The 22,637-nt window shown below is 42.2% G+C and overlaps 1 protein-coding gene across 1 annotated transcript in view; it reads right to left on the bottom strand.

Moving 5' to 3' along the window:
- shisa9a (shisa family member 9a) overlaps positions 1-14,061 on the bottom strand; it is a 47,743-nt gene extending 33,682 nt beyond the window's left edge. The window contains exons 1-2 of the mRNA XM_064950521.1: positions 13,165-14,061; positions 11,707-11,813 (exon numbers count right to left, since the gene is read on the bottom strand). Coding sequence (XP_064806593.1) covers positions 11,707-11,813; positions 13,165-13,682 — 625 coding nt within the window. The 5' untranslated portion in view covers positions 13,683-14,061. The remainder of the gene's footprint in view (positions 1-11,706; positions 11,814-13,164) is intronic.
- Positions 14,062-22,637: the final 8,576 nt, after the last annotated feature.

Here is a 22,637-nt window from a genome sequence, read left to right as displayed (position 1 = left end):
TTGGCCCACTTTCTGGGACTCACCCACAAACAGGACCAAGCCTGGCCTGCTGAGGAGTGACGGACTCCATCCTAGCTGGAGGGGTGCTCTCATCTTATCTATCAACATAAACGGGGCTCTAACTCCTCTAGCTCCACAGGCAGGATTAGTGGAGTCTGCCACTAGCACACTCAGTGTAGTCAGCTCAGCTATCCCCATTGAGAATGAGTTTGTGCCTCAATCTAGGTTGAGTAAAACTAAACATGGTGGTGTTCACTTTAGCAATCTCACTGGAATAAAGACCCTCTCCCTTCCTGTCATTATTGAAAGACATTGTGATATCTCACATCTCAAAATAGGACTACTTAATGTTAGATCCCTCACTTCCAAGGCAGTCATACTCAATGATCATATTCTTGATGTGATTGGCCTGACTGTAACATGGCTCAAGCCTGATGAATTTACTTTGCTAAATGAGGCCTCTCCTCCCAGTTACACTGGTGACCATATTCCCGTCGCATCCCGCAAAGGTTTTGCTAACATTTACGACAGCAAATTTAGATTTAGAAAAAAACATGTCATGAAATCTATGAAGCCTACTCAATCACTTTTTATAGCTATTGTTTACAGGCCTCCTGTTGTAAGGCAGGTCCTCACCAGACATCACCGGCAACAACGTCACCTATGGGTACAAACCCACCGTCGCTGGACCAGACAGGACTGGTAAAAAGGCCTGTACTCTGGAGCGAAATCGATTTGGAGGTGGAGGGTCCGTCATGGTCTGGGGCGGTGTGTCACAGCATCATCGGACTGAGCTTGTTTTCATTGCAGGCAATCTCAACGCTGTGCGTTACAGGGAAGACATCCTCCTCCCTCATGTGGTACCCTTCCTGCAGGCTCATCCTGACATGACCCTCCAGCATGACAATGCCACCAGCCATACTGCTCGTTCTGTGCGTGATTTCCTGCAAGACAGGAATGTCAGTGTTCTGCCATGGCCAGCGAAGAGCCCGGATCTCAATCCCATTGAGCACGTATGGGACCTGTTGGATTGGAGGGTAAGGGCTTGGGCCATTCACCTCAGAAAGGTCCGGGAACTTGCAGGTGCTTTGGTGGAAGAGTGCGGTAACATCTCACAGCAAGAACTGGCAAATCTGGTGCAGCCCATGAGGAGGAGATGCACTGCAGTACTTAATGCAGCTGGTGGCCACACCAGATACTGACTGTTACTTTTGATGTTAACCCCCCCCCCCTTTGTCCAGGAACACATTATTCCATTTCTGTTAGTTACATGTCTGTGGAACTTGTTCAGTTTATGTCTCAGTTGTTGAATCTTATTATGTTCATACAAATATTTACACATGTTAAGTTTGCTTAAAATAAACACAGTTGACAGTGAGAGGACGTTTTGTCTCGTGGGATAAATATTGTGGATCTAAATGTTTTTCCTCATAATCCTGGACTATCGGACCATCATTTTATTACATTTGCAATCGCAAACAAATAATCTGCTCAGACACCAACAAAGGATCATCAAAAGCCTTGCTATAAATTCTCTAGATGCCCTTCCAGACTCCCTCCACCTACCAAAGGACGTCAGAGTATAAAAAATGGTAAACCACCTAACTGAGGATCTAAATGTAAACTTGCGTAATACCCTAGATGCCGTCACCCCGCAAAAAACTAAAAACATTTGTCACAAGAAATTTGCTCCCTGGTATACATAAAATACCTGAGCCCTGAAGCAAGCTTCCAGAAAATTGGAATGGCTCTCCACCAAACTGTAAGTCTTCCCGACTATCTTGGAAAGACAGTACCATGCAATATCGAAGAGCCCTCACTGTTGTTCAATCATCCTATTTTTCCAACCTACCTGAGGAGAATAAGAACAATCCAAAATGTATTTTTGATACTGTTGCAAAGCTAACTAAAACGCAGTATTCAACAAGAGACGATCGCTTTCACTTCAGCAGTGATGAATTCATGAACCTCTTCAATGAAAAGATCATGATCATTAGAAAGCAAATTACGGATTCCTCTTTGAACCTGCGTATTTCTCCAAAGCTCAGTTGTCCTGAGTCTGCACAGAACTGCCCGGACCTAGGATCAACTCATGTTTTTTAATCCTGCATCTCTTGACACATTCATGAAAATAGTCATGGCCTCTAAACCCTCAAGCTGCATACTGGACCCTATTCCAACTAAACTACTGAAAGAGCTAATTCCTGTGCTTGGCCCTCCTATGTTGAATGTAATACATGTCTCCCTATCCACTGGATGTGTACCAAACTCACTAAAAGTGGCAGTAATAAAGCATCTCTTGAAAAAGCCAAACCTTGACCTGGAAAATGTCAAAAAACTATCGGCCTTTATTGAATCTCCCATTCCTCTCAAAAATGTTTAGAAAAAGCTGTTGAGCAGCAACTCACTGCTTTCCTGAAGACGAATAATGCATCTAAAAAGCTTCTGTCTGGTTTTAGACCCCTCATAGCACTGAGACTCGTGAAGGTGGTAAATTGCTTTTTAATCGCGTCAGACCAAGGCTCTGCATCTGTCCTTGTGCTCTTAGACCTTAGTGCTGCTTTTCACATCATCGATCACCACATTATTTTGAAGCGATAAGAACACCAAATTGGTCTACATAGACAAGTTCTTGCCTGGTTTAGATCTTATCTCTCGGAAAGATATTAGTCCGTCTCTGTGGATGGTTTCCTCTGACAAATCAGTTGTATGTTTTGGCGTTCCTCAAGGTTCTGTTTTAGGACCACTATTGTGTTCACTATATATTCTACCTCTTGGTGATGTAATTTAACCCACTGTTAACCCACTGTTCCTAGGCCGTCATTGAAAATAAGAATTTGTTCTTAACTGACTTGCCTAGTTAAATAAAGGTAAAAAAAAAAAAAAAATGCAAAACACAATGACAACTTTATGTGCTATGCTCACAACACACAGCTGTACATTTCGATAAAACATGGTGAAGCCCAAGAATTGCCTACCCTGGAAGTCTGTGTTTCAAACATAAGGAAGTGGATGGTGGCAAATGTTTAAATTTTAAACTCAGACAAAACAGAGAAGCTAGTTCTAGGTCCCAATAAACAAAGAAATGTTCTGTTGGATCTGACAATTAATCTTGATGGTTGTACAGTCATCTCAAATAAAACTCTGAATGACCTCGGCGTTACTCTGGACCCTGATCTCTCTTTTGATGAACATATCAAGAATATATTAAGGACAGCTTTTTTACATCTTCATAACATTGCAAAAATCAGAAACTTTTTTGTCCAAAAATTATACAGAAAAGCTAATCCATGATTTTGTCACATCTAGATTAGACTACTGCAATGTTCTACTCTCCGCTTACCCAGATAAAGCACAAAATAAACATCAGTTAGTGCTAAACACGGCTGCCACCGTGCTTTTACATCTGCATTGCTTGCTGTTTGAGGAATTTAGGCTGGGTTTCTGTATAGCACATTGTGACATCTGCTGATGTAAAAAGGGCTTTATAAATACCTTTGATTGATTGATTAGCCATGGGTGGCAGGTTTTATCGTCATACACGACTGATGAAAGAAACTACTAGTTTATTAAAAACATCAATCAAAAAGGTCCAAAAAACAAAGTACAGCATAACTTACAAATGCTTTATGGAACCTTCCTACAAACCTCCCTACATACCTGGGGATCACCAACAAACTATCATGGTCTAAACATACCAAGACAGTCGTGAACAGGGCATGACAAAACCTTTTCCCCTTCAAGAGACTGAAAAGACTTGGCATGGGCCCCAAGTTCTACAGCTGCACCATCGAGAGCATCCTGACCGGTTGCATCACCGCCTGGTATGGCAACTGCTCGGCATCTGACCGCAAGGAGCTACAGAGGGTAGTGCGAATGGCCCAGTACATCACTGGGGCCAAGCTTCCTGCCATCCAGGACCTATATAATAGGCGGTGTCAGAGGAAAGCCCATAAAATTGTCAGAGACTCCAGTCACCCAAGTTATAGACCGTTTTCTCTGCTACCACACAACAATCGGTACCGGAGCGCCAAGTCTAGGACCAAGTGGCTCCTCAACAGCTTCTACCCCCCCTTTTGTACACTGCTGCTACTCGCTGTTTATTATCTATGTATAGTCACTTCACCCCCACCTACATGTACAGATTACCTCAACTAGCCTGTACCCCTGCACACTAACTCGGTACCGGTGCCCCCTGTATATAACCTCCTTATTGTTATTCTTATTGTTACTTTATTATTATTACTTTTTATTTTTGTCTACTTGGTAAATATCTTCTTAACTCTTCTTGAACTGCACAGTTGGTTAAGGGCTTGTAAGTATGCATTTCACGGTAAAGCCTACACTTGTTGTATTCGGCGCATGTGACAAATAAAGTTTGATTTGATACCTGATAATGTTTCCCAAATCAATTGCAAGCTAATTACAGATCAAAGTCTGTCAAAACCAAAACCCAGAAAGCAGCAGGATTCAGTGTGTGTAACCACCAATCCTAAATAGATAAGATCAGCAGTAGACCTGTGAATGTGCCCAGCTCCGTGACGCACTTCTCACTGCCACCACATGTCCCTGTTTCCCGGGCTGGGCCAGAGCCCAGGAGGCATACAGAGAGCTGCTGCCAGAGAATCTCTAGGCGGGGGAGAAGGGGCCAACTCTCCATAGAGCCGTGCCCTAAGAGAGAGGGAGGTGGTGCATCACAAAATTTGCCCTCAGTGGGTGGTCCCCCTGCCAATAATATGACATCGCTGGTGGCGTTAGTCAGTTAGCCAAAAGAATCTGCTGCCTGCCCCCAGGGCAAATCCTGAGGGAGGGAGAGTTTGAGTGTATGTGAGAGAGTGAGTGAGTGAGTGTGTGTGTGTGTGTGTGATTGATTGAGTGGGCAAGTGAGCCAAACGTCTCAGTCCATGAACAGAGATTGAACCAGAAGTGCCGGTATGTTCTGTAGCGTCAGAGCTTAGAACCAACATGTATAGTCTTTCTGCACAATACAATTTTGCAATGCAAACCTCCATACAGAGGCGTTCATCAACATAATGTAAATGTAATGAATGGAAATTCAAATGGAATTTTGATGTAAGACATTAAGGGGATTTCTCACTGTGTAGCACAGCCACATGCTAGGGGGACTAATACTAACTCATCCACATGTTTGGCAAGCTAAATACTACTGTGTAGCCACATACAGAAGCTAAATAGTGGTAGAATGTCTCTCTCAGATTTGCCTCGCTTCACTATTTGTATTTTATTAGGATCCCCAATTGTTTGGACCCCAGAGGATCAAAACAGACATTTGAGCATCTTTTTTTTCTTTCGGTAGGAGCTACATTGATGTATTCCATATGCATCATAATCTGAGCCTCAATCAATAACAATTTTCCGCCCTAATTTCCTTGGGGTATTACATTACATTACATTAAAACTTAAGACATTTCAAATCAGAGGACATCTGGAAAAAATCATTTCCTTTTGCAGATTAAACACATAATCCTAATATTTGTGAAGATCTTAATTCAAATGAATTAAACTGTGTAATAAGATATACTCACTGTAGCATTTAATTACAATCCAAAGGATTTCCCTCTGTTCAAACATACAAAGGAGGAATGCTCATCGTTTTATTGATATTGATGTAGATGGGTGTAGTAATACAAATGTCTGATGAGTCGCTCTCTCGAAGACATGACAGACTCTTATTCACTTGCCCTCCTCAGACCCAATCCACACACACATGAGCAGATACACATGCACGCACACACCCACTTACGCACACACCCACTCACGCACGCACGCACAAGCCAAACACGCACACATGCAGAAGCCAAACACACACGTAATTATCTGTCAAAAATTTGATTGGAGGCTGTAAATTAACTGATTAATATTCCCCAGGGTCGTACAAGGACAGAGGGCAGTCTGCTGATTACACCCTGAGATATTCAGCCTTCTTAGAGCTTCTTTTGTTGTTACACCATGACAACAAGAGGGCAGATTATACAGTACATTGGAACAGAGTCATACGTTAATCAGTAATCAGTCAGAAAGAGGACAATTAGGACATACAGAAGAACTTCCCTCCATGAAAAAAATCCTTAGATGGTTAACTAATCCCTAAATTAATTTAAACAGAGTGTGGCTATTCTACTTCCCTTGTTCAACTTTAGCTCACTTCCTTTTTCTATGTTTTCTACTCTACTTCTTCCAAAGAGCAGTGAGTCCCAGCCTCCCCATGTGTATGACTCTGATTACTGTGTCTGGTCGATCAGAGCCGTCTGAGGAGGCTGGGAGGCCCACAGCCCTAATGAACACAGCCTAATGGATCTCCGATGCTGCTGAGGGGACCCATATTAGTGTAATTAGCCTTAGCAAGGGCACGGGAACGAGGCTCAGGAGGAGCACGTCTGGACCTGGGTCTGTCTGTAGATTAAAAAACATTCTGTAACTTTTAGGAGGACAATGGATTAAAAAAAACACAATGGAAGTTCACAGTATACACTTGTGACCTGTTCCAAGAAACTAGGCGTATGTCTCTCATTACTACTTCACAGGAGAAGCATTTGAACGTTTTTTCGGGGGGGGGGGGGGGCCTTCTGGAACATGCAAACTTTCATGTGCCTTTATAACAAACTTGTATGCCATCTGTAAATGCGAATCAAATTGGTAAATGATGAGCATAGTTGGTTTAGCCAAGGAAAAATACAGGCACCTTCCTGCTAGCCATGATTGGCCGAGATAATGGATGGGCTGGACATGCCAAAATATGAGTTCGGATTGGTCTGTCTTTAACATGAGCTGCTAAGTATGTGTGGATAATCCTGTCTACAGTAGCTTTTTATAAAGATATCATGTAGAACTGAAAAAGTTGCTACTGCTCTCAACATTGCTGCCCCGAAGTTAATAGCGCTATCGACAGATCAGTGGGAAAACATTGTGATGGACTACTTTCTGGACGATGATCGTGTCATGCTGACTCCCACCTGACTGAAAATGAATCAGAGAATGTGGAAATCCCTGATTTAGGTAAAAGCATTTTCATTGAACCAGACATTGTATAGTCTTCTGATGACAATGCTGGGGACTAAACGGTGTCGTTGTCAGGGAATAAGTGAACCGAGTTTTGAAATCAGTGGAATGCCCAATGATTGCCAAATGCGGAGAGAGTCCAAAAAGAGAACATAGAAAGAAGGCTGTTGTATAAAACACCTGTCTCCAGATTACATCTTCAAACTAAGGGCAACCATGGCATCCATGACAGAGGGAGAAGCGTCCATCCATGTATAGGGAGGGGTAAGTCTCTACATTTTCAGATATTATAAATTTCAAATTTTGTCAGAAAATCATTTTCATTGCAAGTTAAAGCGTGCTGTTAGCTAGCTAGCTAATGTTAGCTGGCTGGCTCGCTAGTTAAAGTTATGTGTATGATCTGTGTAGGAGCTCTAGAAAGAGGCCCGAGTTCCTGAGTTGGAATTCCGAGTTGGATGACCGTTCAAATAGATTTTTCACAGGTAAAGTTTTTTTCTTCTGACTTCCCAGTTGTTTTGAATGCGGCATTAGAGTTGAGATTATGGTTCACTTTTTAGCTAGTGTCACGTCCTGACCTTAGTTCTTTTGTTATGTTTCTTGTTTAGGTTGGTCAGGGCGTGAGTTGGGGTGGGCATTCTATGTGTTGTTCTAGTTTTGGTTTTCTATGTGTTTGGCCTGGTATGGTTCTCAATCAGAGGCAGTTGTCAATCGTTGTCTCTGATTGAGAACCATATTTAGGTAGCCTGCTTTTCCCACTTGATTTGTGGGTAGTTGTTTTCTGTTTAGTGTATGTCACCTTACAGAACTGTTTCGTTTCATTCGCCGTTGTTATTTTGTTTAGTGTTCTCTGTTTAATAAATATGAACATGGACACGTACCACGCTGCATATTGGTCCGATCTCTCCTACTCCTCCTCAGACGAGGACGATGAACGTTACAACTAGCTAGCCAAAAAGACTCCGTTATGCAAGTAACCATTTCACTGTAGCGTTTACACCTTCTGTATCCTGTGCATGTGACAAATAAACTTTGATTTGATTTGATATAGTGTGTTTACCAGAGATGGTAACGTGAAGAACATCATGACCTGCACCAAAGTCAGATTAGAATATAGGCCAAGGACTAGATGAAGTTTATTTTTACTGCTACTTTTTGCTGCTACTTTCACTACTTGAAATGTTTGGTTGTTTACTACACTATGAATCCTTAAAGAGATGGGGTGAACATTGCTGAATGGGTGTAGACAAAGAAGAGTACCAACCTATTCACAGGCCATTTTCTCAAAACCGGGCTACAAATTGGTCAACTTTCGAAACAGAATTACTTTCTCATTGTTCCTCAACTGCAGAGTATGATATACCATTTTCTAGCTCGGATTCTGTACTTTTATCCAATGTAAAAAACGATTTCAAATTTTGCTACATAGGATCGATTTTTTTTCTGTATTGTTGTTTTTTGCCAATAATAAAGAACTATTTTTGATTGGAACTCTTATTGTCCTCCCTAGAGTTGCTGAATATTTTTTATATTTTTTTTTAGCTTGCTCCTGTTCCTGCACCTTGATTGGAAAATGACAATTTTCTTTATTTTCCTTTGCTTTGTGCCTGTCTGTAGCTGCTTCCCTGGATACCTGTCTGTGTAGGATTCAGGATGAAAGAGTGTGGAGTCTTAGGTGATGGGTGACTTAGAGGTCAGGGTAAAGTTGTATCTCTCAACAGAACTGTGTGATCTGATTTTTTTAGACACACTCACACCCCCACTTGCACACACAGACAGACAGACAGACAGACAGACAGACAGACAGACAGACAGACAGACAGACAGACAGACAGACAGACAGACAGACAGACACACACACACACACACACACACACACACACACACACTATTGCTGCAGGTGATATATTTCAGCATAATTAATCAACAGTAGATGAGGTTAGAGAAATCAAGAGTTTTGGAGACAGAGCCTTTCTTCATGCTTTGTAATCTCCAAGCAATTACTTATTAGCAATTTCATACTTCATATCTGGAGATGTTTAAGGGAAGATTAGAACTGCTGGGCAGGTAATTACCTTTGTGACCGTGAGTTGTAAATACAGATCACTCTCAGTCAGCTCACGGATGGAAAGCCTACCCTGCTCTCTTCCTGGGGCTCTCATGTAATAACATTTCATTTTTTCCGGAGTACCGTTTCTATCTTCTATTTTTCTCAATGTCCCACCTCATGAGTTTAGGTTGAGGTCGGACAAATCTACCAGAAGCAGCAGTGACTTTATGTCGTTTGTATGACACTTTTCCCTTCACAGATGTAAACGAGGTTACATTCTGCCTGCAGTTTGTCAACTTTGTCACTCTAAAGATATTTGACTGTTGACATTGCACTGATCCTCTCCGACAGTCTTGACATGTTGTCCTCTCTCCTTTTCTCTCTCTCTCCTTCTCTTTCTTTCTCTCTCCCAATTCCCCCTTCTCCTTCTCTGTGTCTCGCTGCCTCTTTATTTCTGTCTCCGTCTCTCACTCCATTTCTCACTTTGTGCTTTGATGCTGAAGGCTCGGAGACATGGGATTTTGAGCTCTTTAAGAATTTCTAAAAAGTATCCCATTTTGAGATGACATGAAAGTGTTATCACCAGCCCAGCAGGGCTTGGGAGGGCTGCTTGGTTCATGGCCGTGGAGCCACCAAGATTAAACGGTTAATTTTTCATATGTAGAGGGGTACAGAGCAGAGGCCCCAGTCCTCATGGGGTCTAACATAACATGGAGAGATCTGACGTATTACTCATTGATGTGGTGTGTGAGACATGTCACATGTGCGATACATGATAAAGGGTTTTTACGCATTACATCCCATATGATGTCAAAACAAAGCCACGTAAGGAACAAAACGATTGCTCTAGTCTTGTCCTTAGCTAATACTCAGAGGTGCTTGAAGAAAATGCTTGGGGGAGAAAGTAGCTCATCCCAAGCTGTTATCCACCATTGCCATGCTGAAAGAGGCATTGTTATGGCTATCAGCCATACAAACTGCCCTCGTCATTCTTCTCCAAAGCTGGGTGAGGACAGTTAAGATGGGGATCTACTGATAATGTCAGTAATAGGGTAATCTGGACATAAGCTATAATCAATAGATGGTCTACTCTAAAAATAGAATGTGATCAACAAGAGACGTACACAGCTGAACTCTCTTCATCCATCCCCCTCTCTATGATAAATCCGTCTCCCGGCTGGTCGAGACCTCTAAACCCATATGAAGCCTCTCTGGAGATCTAATCAGATCATAGGGGTTAATAACACTCCACATGATTACCCACAAGACCCCAGACTAAAGAGTGAAGCAGGGTTCCACATCAATAATAATCACTATTTCACCAGCCAGGCCTCCCAGGTGATAATATCCTATTTCTGTGTTCCCTCACAGCAGCAGAAGACATATATTACTATGCATACTTCAGAGAGCCTGGCTTTAGACTAGAGACTTGTTTAAGATTTCCACACGTCTCCCCATGTTTGGTACTTCTATCTCTATATATTTAACCTTTATTTCTTTTGAGGTAGACCTGGTGCATCTGCCTCTTCGAAACATCAGTGGCAGTTATTTATAGATATTGATGACAGAAGACACCAGCACCCCAGAAGACATTAGAGACAAAGGACACTACTTTAAAATTATTCGAAGGAGAGCTGTTAGGAGCCCAGTACAGTCACACCGGATCACAAGGTGTGTCAGTCAGATTGTGTTTGATAGTATCAAGAAAATAGGACAAATCCCACTGACAACAGCACTGTCAGCTACACTCTCCGTTTCAGTCTGCATGTCTCAAAATACATCCTTTCAAGTTGAAGGGGGCTTAGATGTGCCGCTTGCTTTGTGTTTTAATAATTTTTCAATTTTTAGGATGAAACACATGCAGCCACAAAAGGTGGTGATGTAATCATACTGGAATCAGAATCACTTGGTACAGCGGTATGGAATGTGTATGAAATACTCCAGATTAAGCCTCTCCTGTGTTTCTGAGTTGTTTACACAAAGCCCATAACTGTGCTGCCCACATGATGCAACAGAAATAGATGCCATTCACAGCGCGCTCTCTCTCTCTCTCTTTCTCTCTCTCTCTCTCTCTCTCTCTCTCTCTCTCTCTCTCTCTCTCTCTCTCTCTGTCTCTCTTTCTTTCTCTCTCTCTCTCTCTCTCTGTCTCTCTTTCTTTCTTTCTCTCTCTCTCTCTCTCTCTCTCTCTCTCTCTCTCTCTATCTCTCTCTCTCTTTCTCTCTCTCTCTCTCTCTACCCCTCTCCTACACATTTTGAATCATTGAATCATGTAGGCATGGGACAAAATAAAACTGTGAATTACCACTGGATTTCTAAAGCATAAGGCGGTTTGTTTCCCTCCACTTGACTCCATCTAAGATTATAAAATGAATGCCACACTTGAAACGAATACATCTGGCTATGATACAAGCATCATACCCATACCCTTACAGAGACCAAATGCTTCATTGAGAGTCAGTGTACAATATGCAACAATGCAACCTGCCCACATTACGTTTGCTATTATCTGTTTGGGGCCCTCATGGCCAACCCTCCCAGTCTCAAATTTCTCTGAAGTTGCAGATACATCCACACACAGCTGTCCACAACCATCACCACCAAAAACCTCTGCTTATAGGGGCCAAAACAGTGAAACTTACGGAGGTTGTTGGCCCTTGTGTCATAGTGCTGTGCCTGCATGCCAAGGGTGTCCTCCCCCTGGAACTGCTCACCTGGACAGCCGACCTGTAACACGCTTTGGACAGCCCTGTGTGTGTGTGTGAGAGGGAGAGAGAGAGAGAGAGAGAGAGAGAGAGAGAGAGAGAGAGAGAGAGAGAGAGAGAATGAAGAATGAAGAATTGCGCCTAATGCATGATTTCATGCTGAACACCGCTGTGCTGCAACCTGGTCTCAGAGCATTTTGTATTATTCTGTAAGGAAATCTGAGACAATCCATTTAATATGATATGCTATGTTTCGTATAGTATGTATTCATTTGTGGATGTCCATCATCCATTTTGTATATGTTACGAATTACAATTCGTATTATATGTTATGAATTAGCAAAATGCACAATATGTTACGAATTTTCAAAACGTATGATATGTTACGAATAATAGCTAGGTGGTTAGGTGGCTAGGCTAGGGATTAGGGTTAGGGTAAAGTTTAGGAGTTAGGTTATAGGGTTAGCTAAAAGAGTTAAGGTTAGTGGAAGGGTTAGCTAACATGCTAAGTAGTTGCAAATTAGGAAAAAATAAGTAAGTAATTGAAAAGTTGCTAAATAGCTAAAATTATAAATTTGTCCGTGATGAGATTCAAAATCGCAACCTTTCAGTTGCTAGACTACCCTGACCAAACAGTAACCACCTGTCTTATGTAACCATACCAAACATAACATATCATGCTCATTTTAGTGTCTCAGATTTACATTTACTATGATATGTCTAGTCTATGAGACCAGGCACAGGGCAGGGAGTTCAAGAGAAAGCTAAATTTAACATTTTCAAATGAATAAGTTAATTTGACTAGTTAATTGAATGGGTTCCACATCATTTCGAAAATATTAAATTCTAAGAATAAATAAGTGGTGATGATGAAAACTAATAGGCATAATTTGTCCATTGTTAGAGAAAGATCTCCAAATAAAGGTATAGCATGCGCATGTTGTGGAGGGCATTGTGGCCTTGCTCACAACTGTAAGAGACACACGCCCCCGTGCTCTCTGCGAGTGAAGCAGGCAAGCAACCCACACAGGTGAGCCAAGTGTCTGATGACATTATGCAATCTAGTCCAATTGATAAACTGTCGATGACAGCTACTTTCTGTCCATCGAAGAGGTCTTATTGTGCGCGTAAAAGTAATTTATACGGGGGATTTCTTATTATAATTTTAAACGAGCCACATTTAGATTGGATCCTTCCTACTATCAGTGACAAGGTAATTACAATAGAGTCGTTTACCAATATAAAACTGGCAAGCACGAGTCTAGAACAGGAGCTTTAAAAATTATTGTTGCGCGCGCTCTAGCCTACACGTGCGCACCAAGCGAGCTCCTTGAAAACAAGCGCATGAAAGGAGCTCGCGGCGCGCTCAACAGCAGCAGAACCCCAGAAACCCACCTAGCCATATTCTCTCTCTGGGGTCGGTGCGCCTTTTCCAGGCCGAGTTTGGTGAATATCCCAACAAGTGCCATGATAGCGACTACTCCACAGATTATATACACGATTAAATTAGTTTTATCTTTGGTGGGGTCGTGCCGGAGGTCATTTTTCTTAAACGGGGTTTGACCTGTCATCATCCACACCGGAGTGTCGTAGTTTTTACAGGTGCTCTGATCCAGCCGCGAGGTCTTGTAGGAGCAGCAGAACCGAAAGCCACAGGTGCCGCAGCAATACAGATAATCGCCCGTTTTGCAAACGAACGGCGGGTCCCACTGGCCCATCACATCATAGTATCCCCGGCACCGGTCCTCCGTGTGTGGGGGCTCTGAGAAGCCTGCGCCCTCGTCCTCCCTAGATCCGTTGGAGGTCGTCATCATGACAAAGCCATCCAGTTGTCCTGGTTCTCCGTCCGCCTTGCAGACCAGCGCTATAACTTTGACCAACAAGTAACCGAGCAGAAAGTATTTCCCCCTCATAGTGTTGTCCTTCTCCCCTTCCTTTCAGCTCCTCTAACGCATTTCAGAAGACACCCGAAGAAGAAGAAGAAGAGCTTACGGTCTTGGTATTATGAAAAGTCCAAAAACATAGATGCAAATTGCAGAACACTGCCATCAGTGTTGGAGATTGTTTTCACTAATGTCCTCGACATCCATGAAGGTAAAGATAACCATTTGTTGTTATTTTTCCCAAATAAAACGTTGCATTTATATGGATATTGTCCTTCTTAGAATAGTTCCCCAGTGCACAATCTTTCTACAGGTGTTCTTAGAAAAATAATTCCATGATGTTATCAAATCTAGGATACTTCACTTCTCACATCCATCAGCACGCTCTCACACACAGGAGTCGATGGAGCTAGAACTAACTGCACAAATGTTTTGAGCTGGAGTGAGCGAATAAGAGCTGAGGTGGGAGAGCATGGTGCGCAAAATGATAGGAGGAGAGAAGGTAAGGAGGAATTCCGAAGAAGAAAGAGAGATTACTGTATTGTTAAACATATCTGTGAGTCTGTGACAGCCCAAAACGCGCATTACGATTTGTGGATCGAGTTGTGCTGCCTAGCAATTCATTTTTTTCCTTCTTATAATTTGCGCACGGACAAAACATGGTCACGGGATGCAGACATTTCCGTTATGGTAACTTCCAAATTAGATTAGAGAGAGGGTTATAGAGGGGTTGTTTTGCCAACCTGAGTTGCATAGGCTACCCGTATGTATTTATTTTTTACACTCGAAGACTAATGCTTTTATACACTGGCCTGACTAAGAGTCCACACAAACACTCTTCTCTTTCCATGCACAGTGACATCATACACAGAGACGTTTCTCTATTCATCACAAAATTATATTTGTTATGCCTCACAAACGTTGGATTATAGAGTTCTGTGGATTGATTTCCTTTAGGAATGATTTCCCATATATACAATTAATATTTCCCATATTCTATCATATTCTACTCGCTGCCTTTCACCTGTTCAAAAAGCTCAACTCATCAAAATACTGTGCAAAACCATGTCTGTACCTGCAAAACAACAGTGACAGTGAAGTGCGTACTCTGGGATGCTTGTCTTCTAGGTAGAGTTGCAAAGAAAAAGCCATCTCTCAGACTGGCCAATAAAAAGAAAGATCAAGATTGGCAAAAGATCACAAACACTAGACAGAGGAACTCTGCCTAGAAGGCCAGCATACCGGAGTCGCCTCTTCACTGTTGATGTTGAGACAGGTGTTTTGCGGGTACCATTTAATGAAGCTGCCAGTTGAGGACTTGTGAGGAGTCTGTTTCTCAAACTAGACACTCATATACTTGTCCCCTTGCTCAGTTGTGCACCGGGGCCTCCCACTCCTCTTTCTATTCTGGTTAGGGCCAGTTTGCACTGTAATGAGTAGTACACAGAATTGTACGAGATCTTCAGTTTCTTGGCAATTTCTCACATGGAATAGCCTTCATTTCTCAGAACAAGAATAGACTGACGAGTTTCCAAAGAAATGTATTTGTTTCTGGCCATTTTGAGCCTTTAATTGAACCCACAAATGCTGATGCTCCAGATACTGTGCTAACATAATTGCAAAAGGGTTTTCTAATGATCAATTAACCTTTTAAAATGATAAACTTGGATTAGCTAACACAACGTGCCATTGGAACACAGGAATGATGGTTGCTGATAATGGGCCTCTGTACGCCTATGTAGATATTCCATTAAATAATCTGCCATTTCCAGGTTCAATAGTCATTTACAACATTAACAATGTCTACACTTGTGGGAGGTGCTTCAGGAAGCATGGGATGAAATCTCTTCAGATTACCTCAACAAATTGACAACTAGAATGCCAAAGGTCTGCAAGGCTGTAATTGCTGCAAATGGAGGATTCTTTGACAAGCGCAAAGTTTGGATACAATTTTTTTTAAAATATTAAAATCATTATTTATAACCTTGTCAATGTCTTGACTATATTTACAACTCATTTCAAGTATGTTTTTATGGAAAACAAAGACATTTCTAAGTGACCCCAAACTTTTGAATGGTAGTGTGTATATAAACTCAACTGTCAACTGCGTTTATTATTAGCAAACTTAACATGTGTAAATATTTGTATGAACATAACACCATTCAACAACGGATACATAAACTGAACAAACATGTGAAAACAGAAATTGGATAATGTGTTCCTGAACAGGGGGGTCAAAATCAAAGTAACAGTCAGTATCTGGTGTGGCCACCAGCTGCATTAAGTATTGCAGTATTTCTCCTCCTCATGGGCTGCGCCAGATTTGCCAGTTCTATTTTATTTTATTTTTATTTCACCTTTATTTAACCAGGTAGGCAAGTTGAGAACAAGTTCTCATTTACAACTGCGACCTGGCCAAGATAAAACATAGCAGTGTGAACAGACAGCAACACAGAGTTACACATGGAGTCAACAATAAACAAGTCAATAACACAGTAGAAAAAAAACATAAAAAAAGAGTCTATATACATTGTGTGCAAAAGGCATGAGGACATAGGCGAATAATTACAATTTAGCAGATTAACACTGGAGTGATAAATGATCAGATGGTCATGTGCAGGTAGAGATACTGGTGTGCAAAAGAGCAGAAAAGTAAATAAATAAAAACAGTATGGGGTTGAGGTAGGTAAATTGGGTGGGCTATTTACCGATGGACTATGTACAGCTGCAGCGATCAGTTAGCTGCTCAGATAGCAGATCTTTAAAGTTGGTGAGGGAGATAAAAGTCTCAAACTTCAATGATTTTTGCAATTCGTTCCAGTCACAGGCAGCAGAGAACTGGAAGGAAAGGCAGCCAAATGAGGTGTTGGCTTTAGGGATGATCAGTGAGATACACCTGCTGGAGCTGCTACGGGTGGGTGTTGCCATCGGGACCAGTGAACTGAGATAAGGCGGAGCTTTACCTAGCATGGACTTGTAGATGACCTGGAGCCAGTGTGTCTGGCGACGAATATGTAGGGAGGGCCAGCCGACTAGAGCATACAGGTCGCAGTGGTGGGTGGTATAAGGTGCTTTAGTTCTTGCTGTGAGATGTTACCCCACCCTTCCACCAAAGCACCTGCAAGTTCCCGGACCTTTTTGAGGAGAATGGCCCTATCCCTCACCCTCCAATCCAACAGGTCCCATACGTGCTCAATGGGATTGAGATCTGGGCTCTTTGCTGGCCATGGCGGAACACTGACATTCCTGTCTTGCAGGAAATCATGCACAGAACGAGCAGTATGGCTGGTGGCATTGTCATGCTGAAGGGTCATGTCAGGATGAGCCTTCAGGAAGGGTACCACATGAGGGAGGAGGATGTCTTCCCTGCAACACACAGCATTGAGATTGCCAGCAATGACAACAAGCTCAGTCCAATGATGCTATGACACACTGCCCCAGACCATGACAGACCCTCCACCTCCAAATCAATCCCGCTCCAGAGTACACGCCTCGGTGTAACGCTCATTCCTTTGACGATAAAGGCAAATCCGACCATCACCCCTGGTGAGACTGGTCAGTGAAGAACACTGTTTGCCAGTCCTGTCTGGTCCAGCGACGGTGGGTTTGTGCCCATAGGTGACATTGTTGCAGGTAAGGTGAGGACCTGCCTTACAACAGGCCTACAAGCCCTCAGTCCAGCCTCTCTCAGCTTATTGCGGACAGTCTGAGCACTGATGGAAGGATTGTGCATTCCTGGTGTAACTCGGGCAGTTGTTGCACTCCCTGTACCTGTCCCGCAGGTGTGATGTTCAATTTATTACCCTGGCCACATCTGCAGTCCTCATGCCTCCTTGCAGCATGCCTAAGGTACGTTCACGCAGATGAGCAGGGACCCTGGGCATCTTTCTTTTGATGTTTTTCAAAGTCTGAAAGGCCTCTTTCATAACTGTGACCTTAATTGCCTAACATCTGTAAGCTGTTAGTGTCTTAACGACCATTCCACAGGTGCATGTTCATGAATTGTTTATGGTTCATTGAACAAGCATGTGAAACTGTGTTTAAACCCTCCACAATGAAGATCTGTGAAGTTATTTGGATTTTTACGAATTACCTTTGAAAGACAGGCTTCTGAAAAAGGGACGTTTTCTTTGCTGAGTTTTATGAGCAGGGGTGTCAAAGTCAAATGGACGGAGGGCCAAATAAAAAATTTAGCTACAAGCCGAGGGCCGGACTGTTCGAATGTTCATTGAAAAATTTTTAAATGACGCATATAGTCTAGTGAACCTAATTGAACCTACTGAAAACCTAACAAATATATTCCAATATGATCAGATAAATAAAGCAATATTTTCTTATGGCTCTGTCAGTAATCTTTAATTTTCAACAGACACAAAAGACAAATTTCCTTTATATAAAAATCCCCATAACATGAACATTAAATGAAAGAAACCGGTATTCAAGGCACCATCAGTAGCCTATATTTTCTATTTTAGCAAAAGTGGGCTAAATTTACTTCAAAGAAAAAAACAATAATAGCAATTTTCTATCATCCACTCAACTGAAATATTTTTAAAATATAATTGGATTGAAATACAATAAAATAAAGTGCAAAAATCTATTAATCAAAAACAACACTTTGTTTAAGGAGAAGTAACATGCAGTGAAAACAAATATTAAACTTTAACTTTTAAACTTGAACTGAGTAAAAACTCTAAATATGTGATTGCACAGTAATGTTCACTTGTTTGAGGTTGAGGGTGATACTTGGTGGTGTCCCATCTTTTCCACAAGTTCATCAATGTTCGGGTAAGGCTCTGAGCTGAGGAAATCCTCAGAATTGAGTGGAGGTGTTCAGCAGTAAGTCGACTTCTGTGTGATGTTTTGTTCAGGTTCATCAAAGAAAAAAGTTGTTCACACAGGTATGTGCTGCCAAACATAGACAACGTTTGAGCAGCCTGGATGCGCAGCTGGGGCATTGTGTCGGGGAGGAAACGGGCGAACTCCGCAGCACCCACTGCCGCATATTTTGCCCTCAGTGCATCATTGCATTGGAGGTCAATCAACTCCATTTGGAGGTTTGGTGGTGAGCTTTCCACGTCAACAGCAAATGGGTTACCGAGCAGTTCCAACCTGCTTTTTTGTGCTTCAAAGTCAGCAAATCGGCGTCGAAAGTCAGCGGCAAGCATACCTATTTTATCAGCCAACTGTGCGCTCGGGAACGCACTGGTAGAGAGCTTCTCTTTCATGGTCTGGCAGCTGGGAAAGTGGCTCAAATTTTCTTTCCGCATCTGCGTCTCCCACAGAGTCAGTTTGGTTTTAAATGCCTTCACTGTACTGTACATATCAGAGATGACATGATCCCGACCCTGCAGCTGCAAGTTCATTGCATTCAGATGACTCGTAATGTCACACAGAAAAGCCATTTCACACAGAAACATTTCGTCTCGGAGTTGTGTTGTGTCTTTCCCTTTGCTGTCCAAGAACAGACAAATCTCCTCACGAAGCTCGAAACATCTTTGAAGCACCTTTCCCTGGCTTAGCCATCGCACCTCTGTGTGATAAGGCAAATCACCATGCTCCGTTTCTAACTCCGTCAGAAATGCCTTGAACTGGCGGTGATTCAAACCTTTGGCTCTGATAAAGTTAACTGTGCGCGTGATGATGCTCATTACATGCTCCATTTTCAAGGCTTTACCGCACAACGCTTCCTGGTGTATGATACAATGATAAGCTGTCAGCTCACCTGTCGCGTTTTCCTCTTGCATCTTTTCCCGTATCTTCGCCACCAGTCCGCTCCTGTGTCCACACATCGCAGGTGCTCTGTCGGTTGTCAAACCCACGAGTTTTTCCCAAGGCAGCTCCATCTCATTTACACATATTGACACCTCTTCATACAAATCATGCCCCGTAGTTGTGCCATGCATAGGACGTAAAGCCAAAAACTCCTCTGTCACGCTTAGGCTGGAGTCCACTCCGCGGATGAAAATTGACAACTGGGCAATGTCAGAAATGTCGGTGCTCTCATCCACAGCCAAGGAATATGCAATGAAATCTTTTCCCTTTTTCACAAGCTGCTCTTTTAGATTGATGGACAACTGGTCTACTCTCTCGGCAATGGTGTTTCTGCTCAGACTCACATTTAAAAAGAGTTGCCTTTTTTCTGGGCAAACTTCGTCACAAACTTTAATCATGCAGTTTTTGATGAAATCCCCCTCCGTAAATGGCCGGGCTGATGTAGCGATCTCTTCTGCCAAAATAAAACTGGCCTTGACAGCAGCCTGGCCTTGTGATTTGGCTTTTTTGAACAGAGCCTGTCGAGATTTGAGGCCTCGTTTTAATTCCTCTGCCTTTTGTAGCCTTTGTTCCATGTCCATATTCTTGTTTTTGTCCGCGTGTTTCGTTTCATAATGTCGTCTCAGATTATACTCTTTCAGTACCGCCACACTTTCTCCACACAGAAGACACACAGGTTTTCCAGCTACCTCCGTGAACATATACTCCGACTCCCACCTTGTTTGAAACCCCGGTTCTCAGTGTCCACCTTCCGTTTTGCCATTTTTGATGGGTATCTGAAAGTTAATTTTACTGTGATGCTGACGACTGCTGTGCCAATAAATATTGAAATGAAGCAGCCTACTGCTCGGTGCGTCACCGTTGCATTGTGGGAAATGTAGTATTGGTGCGTGTAAAAGATCTGCGGGCTGCCGGCTTGCTGCGGTCTGCGGGCCGGTTCTAATAATAAATCAAGATCATCCCAGGGGCCGTAAAAAACCTTCTCGCGGGCCGGATGTGGCCCGCGGGCCTTGACTCTGACATATGTGATATATAGAGAGAGAGAGAGAGAGAGAGAGAGAGAGAGAGAGAGAGAGAGAGAGAAAGTCAAGGTACAGCTCCCAGATGCGGTCAGTCATTCACACGGGCTGCTACAGAAAAGTTATGCAGCCAAGCAAAGTTAATAGATAGATGATATAGTCGATTCAACACGAGCGACGAGTCTATGGCTGAATCACAAATATGAATTTCATGCTCGTTTATTAATTCATATGAATGATATAATTAAATTCACGAGTGTATTGTCACTCTCTGGAAGTCTCCCTCTGAGTTTTGTCAGCAACAAGGCCGGGGGTTGTTGTAGAAATTGTAGAACTAGGCAGGGGTTCGGACATTGTTGTTATGCTACTTAGCCAGATAGTGACTTTCACCTTGTTTGGGATTCACAAATACCTCATTGTACATTGACAAAAAAAGAACAACATCAAGACTGACTGAAGGTTGCTACCTAAAACTAGCCAACTAGCTAGCAAGCTAACTAACTAGCCACCCATATAGTAGGCTAGCTAACATCCATTTGTTTTGCAATTTTGTTTTGCTGAGTTATACCCCTTGATTTTGAAGATTATGATTTACAAATGCCTATGGCTGTAATAGTGCCCCCTAGTTTCAAGAGGTTATAATTTACAAATGCCTATGGCTGTAAATGTGAGTTGCATTATTGCCGTTTAGCTACCTTATCATAACCTCAAAATGAGTCTCTGCCCAAAACCAATGGCATATTACATGTGGTGTTGTATGGAAAACTTATTAACACATTAGGAATACCTTCAAATCATATTTTTTAAGCTAGAATCCCTAATTGAAATCATAAGAAAACATCCCCACCCCTGTTTTGTTAAAAAGCTAAGGGAAGGGCTGGAGAAAATGTGACCACTCTCAAATTCATAGACAGAGCTATGGATGCAAGTACTGACCTTCGATGATATTAAATGTATAAGCTAGTTTTAAACATGTTTTGAGGCTATGCAGTGTTAGTTTCAATTTACATTGTTTCGAAACATTAAAGAAAAATAAGCTTATATTTGGGGTTCTGATGGAGTATGACAGTTTAACCAATTTTACGAGGCATTTATAAGTTACATTCTTCAAGATTCAATGGGTATATATCATTAATTTATAAGTCCAAAAATGGCTGTAGCAACTTAGGATTTTAACTTTAAACAGGCCTATGTTAGGATTGGTTAGTCATGGTGTGATAGGAAGTCAGTCAGGGTGGGAGTTCTTTTCTGCTGGCCCGGGCTGAACCGGGCAATGCTTGTCACATCATTGGGCGAAAGTGGGGAAGGAGGACTGCCCGTCTCAAGTCGAACAGTAATCTGCACCGCTCGGTCATGTTGTCAACAAGGCAGCATGGTGCATTGTCCAGAATTATAAACTGTCTGGTTTGAGCACTGAATGCTGATTGGCTAACAACCATGGTATATCAGACAGTATACCATGGGTATGATAAAACATTTATTTTTACTGCTCTAATTAGTCACCAGTTTATAATAGAAATAAGGCACTTGTGGGGTTTGTGATATATGGCCAATATACCACGGCTAAGAACAGCACTTAGCCGTGGTATATAGGCCATATAGCCTCTGGCCTTATTGCTTAAACATACATCTACTCCTTTCTATCAAATACATTTACAATTTTCAAACTAGTTTTCATTGGGAAGGCAGATAAAGGGTTTTAATCAAAAGCAATCACTTTTTCATGTAAAAACACAGAATCGTTACTAATTACAACACGTGCTTAATTAAGTAACTTTTGTTTTGAGCAGACGTCGCCGTCGGACAAAGCGGGACACCTGGTTCATGCCCGGGAAGCAGCCCGGTTTCAAATTAAAATCAACTTTCAGCCGATGCAAAACATGGCTACACGGGCGAGATTAATCGAACCCACTCACTGTCTATCGGTTGTCACTAGTTACCACAGACACAAAGTAAAAATATATACTGAACAAAAATATAAATGCAACGTGCAACAATTTCAAAGATTTTATATAAGGAAATCAGTCAATTGAAATAAATTCATTAGGCCCTAATCTATGGATTTCACATGACTGGGAATACAGATATGCATCTGTTGGTCACAGATATCATAAAGAAAGGTAGGGGTGCAGATCAGAAAAACAGTCCGTTTCTGGTGTGACCACCATTTGTCTCATGCAGCGCGACACAT

Source organism: Oncorhynchus masou, chromosome 31 (assembly GCF_036934945.1).
Source record: "Oncorhynchus masou masou isolate Uvic2021 chromosome 31, UVic_Omas_1.1, whole genome shotgun sequence".
Lineage (NCBI taxonomy): Eukaryota > Metazoa > Chordata > Actinopteri > Salmoniformes > Salmonidae > Oncorhynchus > Oncorhynchus masou.
Note: the sequence above shows the minus strand (reverse complement) of the source record. Positions and strands in the feature narration are given on the sequence as shown.